The sequence below is a fragment of the Haplochromis burtoni genome, unplaced genomic scaffold (assembly GCF_018398535.1).
Source record: "Haplochromis burtoni strain Fernald_Lab_line unplaced genomic scaffold, NCSU_Asbu1 Contig_2775, whole genome shotgun sequence".
Taxonomy (NCBI): Eukaryota; Metazoa; Chordata; class Actinopteri; order Cichliformes; family Cichlidae; genus Haplochromis; species Haplochromis burtoni.
The window spans coordinates 1-10,026 of record NW_024585136.1 but is presented as its reverse complement, the minus strand read 5'-3'; the positions used below and the strand labels follow the sequence as shown (position 1 = coordinate 10,026).

Genomic DNA, 10,026 nt, shown 5'->3' with positions numbered 1-10,026 from the left:
TACCTCTGGTGCAAATTACTGACCTCTGTCATCATTTTAGGTGGGGGAACTTGCACAATCGGTGGCTGACTAAATACTTTTTTGCCCCACTGTATATATATTTGCTCTTTTTTTACAAATCAGAAAAAAGAGGATTTCAAACCAGCCTTCAAGAAGTGCAACACTAGGCAACAAACAGCAGGTACAAAATGAGAAACAAAAAACATTCTGCTGCAATAACAGCTGAATTTTTTTTTTAAATGCCCCTTGAACACCTTGTTTTTCTTCACATTAATCCATTCCTCCGTATCCCAAACTCATGTTATTTTAGCCACTGCACTGTTCTCTTTCATCTGAATTATAACCTCTTTATGTAAATGTATAAAATGTGAAGCTATTTGTTACTTGTCTCCACAGATTTATCCTGATTTCATTGGTAAAAATGTTCCAGCTAAATCGGAAGAGCAGGATACTCATTACTATGTCGGGCTGCGTTGCAGTTTGAAAAACAAAATTGACCCCTACTCAATCATTGAGTTATCGCCTACTAAGTAAATACACATTTTATTTTTGCTATAATCATCATATTCAAACTATGATTTGAAATCTCTTGTTGATTTGGAAATTATTTCTTTCTTCTTTTTTTTTAATTAGAATGACAACGACTTCCGGTCACTTTCCAAGAAGTAAAACATCAGACAATAAAGAGCAGGTAGAGGACAGAATTCAGATATAAACATCCCCTCCTCTGTGGTATTTTCTTCATGTATCATCAATTAGTCTCCTTTTTTTTTTCCCTTTCCCGTTTGGTTCTTTTGCCATCAGAATTATTGTCTAAAGGTGAGGAAAGATACCCAACGGATTTACTTTACCAAATTGACCATCTCAGCCTTGCCGTAATGGTCTATTTGATTCACCTTTTATTGTTTATTTTATTTATTTTTTATTTTCACTTGCTAGATACGGGACAGACTTGAATGAGGAAAAGAAAAGGGAGAAAGGAAGAGGGGGAGAAAAAAAACTGCGGAGAAGAGGGACGGGGATAAAGGGCAAAAAAACAAAAACCAACTAAATAAGCAGACAAAAAAATACATGTATCAATCACCTGGATCACCTGTTGAGAAAGAAAAAAGAAAACAAGCCGAAGAAAACGAGAGCAATACAATAAACAACATCACGATGAGATATGGGAATATAACAGTAAATACTAAATATTAAACATTATTGTGCAGCACGTAATATCGATAGCGCACAGTGTGCTTTGAGGTAGGAGCCAAAAAGGGTGTAGTTTGTGTGTGTGATTACCCGTGTGTACACCTGTGAGCATGAACGCGCTTGTTTTTAAAAGGTTCCTTCATGTAATGATCTGCTAGAGGGTGTGGGAGACCAAGGAAGACCAACAGAGGGGCAGCCGCGTCACTATCCCAGAAAGAGCTGAGGAGAGTCCCAGATGAGGGGTCACTCAGCAGCCGCGGAGCAGAAGCCAGGGGGGGTTGCAGTGACGTGCCCGTGAGCTCCGCCGCAGAGCTGTGCCGAGTGACCGAGCCCCAGGCCGAGAGGCCGGGGGCACCCCACCTCCGAAGTGGCCCGAGCGAGCCCCAGGCTCCAGGCCCCGACAAGCCGCCAAGGAGTGAGCCGGTGTGTACCTGGAGCGCCCATCCCCGGACACAAAGAACCACCAACGCACCGATGTCTGAGGGGTCCGCCACTGGCAGGGGAAGTGGTGGTAGGGGGAGATAGGCCTCCAAACCTTGGAGGGCCTGAGATGTCCCCAGAGAGGTGGCGTCTGAACCCAACCTGACATATAGACACAGACATACAGGCACACACAGATACAAACATCCATTCCCACCCTCATGCTCTCATATCAATTAGTCTCCATTTATCCATCCATCCATCTTCTTCCACTTATCCGGGATCTTACACCTCACCCAGGAGAGGCCCAGGAGGCATCCTTATCAGATGCCTGAACCACCTCTACTGGTTCCTTTCGATGTGGAGGAGCAGCAGATCTGCTCTGAACCCCTCTCAAATGCCTGAACTTGTCATTCTATCTCTAAGAGAGAGGCCAGCCACCCTTCAGAGGAAACTCATTTCTGCTGCTTGTACCCGCGATCTTATTCTTTCGGTCACTACCCACAGCTTCTGACCATAGGTGAAGGTAGGGGCGTAGATCGACCGGTAAATTGAGAGCTTCACTTTTACAGTCAGTGGGCACTCCACCCTTTTCTGGCTGAGGACCATAACCTCAGGTTTGGAGGTATTGATTTTCATTCCCACCACTTCACACTTGGCTCTGCATTATTCTGGTGCGAGCTGGAGGCCATCACCCGATGAAGCCAACAGAACCACATCATTTGCAAAAAGCAGAGATGAGATTCTTAGACCACCCAAGTAAAAGCCTTCCCCCACTTGGCTACGCCTAAAAATTCTGTCCATAAAAATTACAAACAGAATTGGTGACGAAGGGCAAGTCCGACTTATTGCCGACGATGCAGACCAAGCTCTTGCAATGGTTTTATAAGAATCAAATGGCACGTAGCAATGGGCCAGACACCCCATACTCTGGAAGCACCTCCCATAGAACACTCCGAGGGACACGGTCGAATGCCTTCTCCAAGTCCACGAAGCACATATACACTGGTTGGGCAAACTTCCACGCACCCTCAAGTATCCTTGAGAGGATAAAGAGCTGGTCCAGTGTCCCTCTGCCAGGATCTGCCAGACTCTCCTTTTCAGCACCTTGGCATAGACTTTCCAAGGGAGGCTGAGGAGTGTGATCCCCCTATAGTTGGAACACACTACAGTCCCCTTCTTAAAGATGGGAACCACCATCCCGATCTGCGGTCTGCCAACCTAGAGGTATCTCCCCTGATCTCCACGCGACATTGTAGAGGCATGTCAACCAAGATAGCCCTAGAACATCCATGGCCTTCAGGAACTCAGTGCAATCCTCATCCACCCCAGGGGCTCTGGCACCAAGGAGTTGTTTAATTGCCTCAGTGACCTGACCCCCGGAGATAGGCGAATTGTTCCCCTTATCCCCAGATTCCTCCATTAAGGAGGTCCTCTAAGTATTCCTTCCACCACCCGACAATTTTCTCAGTCATAGTCAGCAGTGCTCCATCTGCACTATACACAGTACAGCCCAAATAGCAGACAGGTCTGGCCCGGATCTGGTGTCAAGCTGGCACTGCTGGCTGACTTCTGGCATGCTAAGTGGTATGTCATCCAGATATGGGTCAGGTCTGGCAATGAATGCACTGTTTATGTGATGGCATGCCATATCTGGCCCGATCGTGGTTTTGTTTTTGTGGCCCAGGTTCATAGAAAACAGGTCTGGCCCGGATTCTGCATCAAGCTGGTACTTCTGACTGACTGGTGTCATGGCAGGATGTATGTCAACCAGATGCGGGCCAGGTCTGACAATGATGGCACTATTTATGTTCCTATTTTCCTATTTTAGTTAGAAGACCCAAATGCCATCTTGCAATACTATACTGCTATGGTAGCCAACGTTTCAAATGCAGGTTTGACAAGTTTGTGAGTGTACACTTTATCCAAAACCTAGTGAGGGTTTACTCACATTCACCACTGGGTGGCTGTAGCTCAGGCGGTAGAGCAGGTCACCTGCTGATCAGAAGGTTAGTGGTTTGATCCCTGGCTCCTCCAGTTTGCACTCAGTTTAGAGAAAGTGTGTGATTGGATGAATACGGCATGTAATCCGGGAGAGTAGAAAAAAGGGCTATCAGTCCATTCACTGTCTGAACAGAGTTTTGTCATGTTACTTTTGCACTATTATGTTCCGGGACATGTTGTTATTACATGGCTTGATTAAGGTACACATTAGGCTGACATCTGGGGCCAGAGCTGAAACTGTTCTGGGCCAGCACAGGGCCAGCAGTGTGTCTGCAACTTTGGCTGCACACGACTTACATATGGCCCAGATCAGGTTTGCCAGAAGTAATCCACACATGGGCCAGCACAGGACCACCAGTGTGCCTGCAACTGGCCTTGTTCTGGCCCATGAGTGGGCCACCTCTGGCAAATCTGATCTGGGCCACCAAAGGGCCATCATTCTTTGAGGTATGTGGGCCGTGTTTAAGCACATTGTGTGGGCCAGATCCGGGCCATACCAATTTTGCTACGTGGGAGGTAGAGCACCGCTTTCCCCTTCTGAGTCCCATGACAGTTTGCCAGAATCTCTTCTAGGCAGACTGAAAGTCTTTTTCCGTGGCCTCTACGAACTACTCCCACACTCGAGTTTTTGCTTTAGCCATTGCCACGTTCCGCTTTGCCTGTCAGTTGTTACCACCACGACAGGCACCAACCAACTTGCGACTTTGGCAATGGAGGTGGTGAACATGGTCCATTCAGACTAGTGATGTGTCGATCACGAACGAAACGGCTCTTAGAGCCGACTCTTTGTAGTGAACGACGCGATCCGGCTCCTTATTGGGAGCCGTGGGTTGTTGTTTTTTTTTCTTTCTCTCACCCTCTCTCTCGCATTTTTTCCGCTTCCCTCCGCACACGAGCCTTGTGCTTTGCGCTGGAAAGAAGGGGGAGGGGCGGTAGTTACACTCGCAGTAGCACAGGAACAGAGCGGGAGGAATAGAGAGAAAGAGAGCCAGGGACAACAACGTCACATTAGAAAGGTATAGTAATCATCCACAACTATTTTCAGTTGCGGATGATAAAGGATTCAGAAAGTTTATCCATGCAGGCCCATATGACAGAGAATGTGCATCTTCTTTTTGTTTTCATATTTAAATTTATATTTAATTGTGTTGTGGTTTGCAGTGTTTTGTGTTGTTTCACTTTAAATTTGTAAAAGGAAAAAGCTGAAGATTTAAATAGTTAAAATTTGAAAATAGTTGCTTTTTGTATTATATGATTTATTTATTACATTTTATGTGGAGTGAATAAATAAAAGTATATTTACGGTAGAGACAAAGCATGTACAAACCCCGAAGCACGTACAAACTCCAAAACACATACAAACTCCAAAACACGTAAAAACTCCATAGCACGTACAAACTCCAAAGCACGTACAAACTCCGAAGCACGTACAAACCCTGAAGCACGTAAAAACTACAAAACACAACAGAAGTGCTCCAGGATGCTAGGTGGCTACACAAGCCATGAAGTACCAACGACCAGATTTGGTGTGTGGTAGTAACAGGTAAATGAACATTTATTTAAATTATTTGAATATATATGAGCGTTTGCGTATAAATACACAAACAATACACATATGCCTTCAATTGTGTAATATAAGTGATCTAGGTAGCTCTGTTTTGGAAGTTAAGTTAACGCTAGAAATGTGTTTTGGAGTTTGTATGTGCTTTGGAATTTGTAGGAGAGGAGAAAAATGACCTATAACCCAGTATGTTGTTTGTCTTCCTCCTCAGGTGAACCCTGGTCCCATATATGAAAACATCTCAGCCCGTTATAGCAGATTGCACCTACCTATGACCCACACAACTGATCTCTGCTCCAATATTGATGCACTTCCTGCTTACTAAAGTAACTTTGTTACCATAGTGATTTAAAGGGCCTTTTTCTCTGATAGGTTTAGTGGCTGAACTAACTTCAGTATCACAGCAGGGACACCACATTTGGTGGATCTGCCAGTGGTTTTCATACTCTGCAACACAAATTACAGAATAAATTAATCTTGAACTTTTTAGTTATAAAATACATGTTATTGAAACATATGTCACAACTGAAAGATGGCAGAAAACAACTACTTGTGTTTGAGTGACGTTTTCTTAACATAGAACATAATAAATGGTACTGTTCAAATTAAGCTGTGTGGGTTCATATGTATTCTATTTCAAACAAGTACTGGTATGTGGTTTGTCTCTAAACCTGAGCTCACTACAGATAAACATCATGGAAAACTTCTAGAGAGTACATTGAGCAGATTTACAAAATTAGGAAATTGCTGCGGTACTTTGTGTGAGACATACATTAAGACAAACACTTAAATAAAAATAAAAAGTGCTAAGCAGATTGATATATAGATGAACACAGGTGATGATCAGTGCAAAGTTGCAACAGGTGTAGAGAACACAATACAGGGGTCATGTGTTTGAATTAGAGCAAGTGGTGGGAACAGTCTTATGGTTATTGTTCATGAGGCCAACAGCAGAGGGGAAGAAACTGTTCTTATGGCGAGAGGTTTTGGTCCAAATGGACCGAAGCTTGCAGCCTGAGGGAAGCAGGTCAAACAGACCTTGTCTGGTCAGTTGTGCGCCCCAGTGTCCTGGAGGTGTACAGGTCCTGCAGAGATGGGAGTCTGCAGCAAATCACCTTGTCAGCAGAGTGCACAACATGCTGCAGTCTCTGTTTTTCCCTGGTGGTGGCTCCAGCATACCACACCACAATGGAGGAGGTGAGGATGGACTCGATGATTGCAGTGTAGAATTGCGTCATCGTCCATGTTGGCAGGTTGAATTTCTTCAGCTGACTCAGGAAGTACACCAGGTTGTTACGCCTGCACCATGACACCAGGCATTCAGCCTCCATCCTGTAAGCAGACTCACCCCGTCCGAGATGAGTCCGATAACGGTCATCTGCAAACTTAATTATCTTGACAGAGTGGTGGTTGGAGGTACAGCAGTTGGTGTATAGGGAGAAGAGCAGAGGAAAAAGAACACCACCCTGAGGGGAGCCAGTGCTGATTGTCTGTGAGTCAGAGACATTCTTCCCTAGTCTCATATGTTGCTTCATGACCTGCTTGTCCAGGTCAATAAAAAAAAATGTGGATGGTGCTCTTCTTTGTCCCAACAGCAAGCAGATAGAATTGCATAGTGGAGTTGATGGCATCAACATGTTTGTGAATGCTTGTTCTGCCTCATTTTAAAAATGAAGAAAAAAGGAAAATATGTTGAATTACCGAATCAGAATTTCCGTTGTTGCAAAGTTCAAATCAAAACCTCATTTATAACAGCTAATATAATAGTCAGTTTCAGACGTACTATTAAAGCAAGAATAGTGCATAATTACAAAGTAATATATTGTTAATCAACTCTATAATACACCTCATACTGTGTAATGGACTGTATTATGAGCTTGGTATTATGTCTTAAAATTATGTAATTGTATTCATAAGTTGTTATTTATGGGGTTTTTTTGTAAAAGATGCTGTACACACTAGTTGATTTGTTAAATACTACCTGTAAAAACTCAAATTATTACCATCTGAAATTAAGACCAACCTGTTTTTTCAACAGAGAAAGAGTCCACTGAAAGCGGCCTCACTCAAACCTGATTTTATTAATGGTTCAGCACAGACACACAGTTTCTCATCCAGGATTAAAGGAGCCAGACTTTGCTCAGACAGGTAGGATTTAATTTTACACTGAGCATGGGTCAGTACTAGTGTCATACAGTTTAAGTGATGCACAGAAATCAGCAAATAATTTATTATAGATGCATTAAAGCTTGTTGGGGTATTTACTGTGAATCTGTGGCTGCGATGAATCATTTTACTGGTAACTTGATCAACTAGCAACTTAAGTCATGACAGAAGATAGTATTTCAGTCCTGGCATTGTTTAAACATTAATTACTTTACTACTATATACGATAACCGTTACATAGTAACAGTAAAACATTTAAAAACATCTACAATTGCCATGGGAATGAAGCACTGTTAGCCAAGATCTGTTTTACAAGGACCAGAAGACCACAGTTGTGATAATTGTGTCAATCACAGCTAACAGTAAGAAAGCAGAAACACAGTGAAATCGTGGAGTACCAGGGCCTGAAGGACCAACTGGAGGAGATTACGAAGGTAAAGTCCAAAGTGGTCTCAATGGTAATAGGAGCATGAGGAGCTGCCACCCCAAACTGGGAAGAGTGGCTTCAGCAGATTCCAGGCACAGCATCAGAGGTTTCTGTACAGAAGAGTGCAGTCCTAGGAACAGCAATGGAAACACTGCATAGAACCATATACATATGCAATATACATGAAGTATTAAAGTTGTTATTTCTATTTTACTGTAAAATACACTGAAGGAACTGACTTCTTGAAAATACAGCATGATTTGTTAAATATTACCTGTAAAAATTCAAATTATTAGCATTTGTTCAAGAAGTGGAGCTGATAATCTGATTAGAGACAAGAAAAACTATCCAAAATCAAGGCAAAAAGGCCGAAACCTGAGCTTTTGACTTATAGGGATTATTTGTATACATGTTGAATCTATTATTTAAATCTTGGGCATCCACCACTGTAACAATATACAAATGATAGAAAATAAATACAAGTAAAATTGGTTCCTTTTAAGCTTGATTATTTACACTATAACTACTGATCCAATATTTTTTACATACTCATTTAAAATGTAAAAAAAAAAAGAAGAAAAAAGCTACTAAAAACTTGCAACATAAGATAATGAAATAACTGCAGATATTTGCACCTCACTTATCTTGTACTGTGAACTTGACAAGAAGTAGCAGAGAACAATTGAAAATGTTGCTGAGATGAAGAGCTAATGGTGTCCTCTGGTGGACATGTCCTAAACTGCTAAGCAACTTCAAGAAGTCCCCCAAAATTATCTAGTTTCATCTTGAAGGTGACACAGGAACAAGTACAGTACTTATTTTTCATTAAAGAATATATGATAGTCCATCCGTCCATCTTGTTCTGCTTATCCGAGGCCAGGTCCCTGGGGGACAGCAGCCTAAGCAGACAAGCCCAGACCTCCCTCTCCCCAGCCACCTCCTCCAGCTTGTCCGGGGAAACACTAAGGTGTTCTCAGGCAACCCAAGAGATATAATCTGTCCAGTGTGTCCTGGCTCTGCCCCGGGGCCTCCTCCCGGTGGGACATGCCCAGAACACATCACCCAGGAGGCGCCCAGATGGCATCCTTGTCAGATGCCCAAACCACCTCAACTGGCTCCACTATGTATGACAGTGTTTCATTTCATTTTGTTGAATTCCATTTATCCTTTCTGGGTGTGGCTAAAAAAGATTAAAGCCTTCCACAAGTTCTGACTGTTGAGCCACACTCAGCAGTGACATTAAAGAAACAGGAATAACCATGTCTGCAGTAAGTGACAAGTTCAACCACTACAGTGAAGCAACAATAATAAATTAAGGTTAACTCTTCAAAGCCAGAATACAATTCAATCAGACAACTCAAACACTGGTTGCATATGGATATGAATACAAGCATACAAGAAGGCAAGAGACAATGAGGAAGAACGTCAGTTTTAGTTTCAAAGCTGTACAAAGTGTGAAACCAGTTCCTTCTTACAAGAAAAGAAAAAAAAGGTGTTTGTCACCCTCACCCATCAGTCTGCAGAGAAAGAGTGTTTAGTTTGACTAATGCATTTCTTTTTGTCTTTTGGTTGAAAGTTTTACTGTCAGCTTTACACAAAAACCAGGATCTGTACTGTAAAAGGAAACGTTCATGGAAATGGAAAATACAATTCAATCCGAGAGCTCAAACACTCGTTAAGGATATTTTAAATAACGTGTTTCCCATATCACATTGTTTAATATTGTGAAAAAGAAAAGATAAAAATGGCAATAGAATTATGTCTACATCACTCCAGCTGTGTGTTTACATTTTAAACTGTTATACTCAAACATGGTAGGCGTAGTATGAGGGGGTAGGCGTACCCCCTCATCGCCCAGCTAAGATTGCCATGACATGGCGTCCACGCACTGGCAAGCGAAAGCAAGGCCGACCAAAGACCACATGGCGTCGAACATTTATGGACGATCTGAGAACTGTCGACATTGCCTGGGACGAAGCTGAAGCAGTCGCTGCTGACCGATATCGATGGAGATCACTAGCTGCCCGATGCGCCGTTCGGCGTAGGAGGAACTAAGTCTAAGTCTAAGATACTCAAACATGCTCAGCAGTTTAACACCTCCACAACTTCCTGTTGAACAACTTCAATATATTTAATAAACTGAATATTTAACACATTCAAATCACAACTGCATGCATCAAGTAAATAAAACAAAAGAATCATTATATAGGAAATCAATTGATGCAAATTAAAATATCACTCATGCTAACATAAA

The 10,026-nt window shown here is 42.5% G+C and overlaps 1 protein-coding gene across 1 annotated transcript; it reads left to right on the top strand.

The window, feature by feature from the left end:
* Window positions 1-123: 123 nt before the first annotated feature.
* LOC106632825 lies at window positions 124-7,117 on the top strand (the record flags this gene model as incomplete). The annotated part of the gene is given in 4 exon segments (XM_014331477.2): window positions 124-181; window positions 397-530; window positions 634-691; window positions 5,391-7,117. Coding segments are annotated over 4 exon segments (364 nt in total), but the record flags the coding sequence as incomplete, so codon positions are not given.
* Between the last annotated feature and the right edge of the window lie 2,909 nt (window positions 7,118-10,026).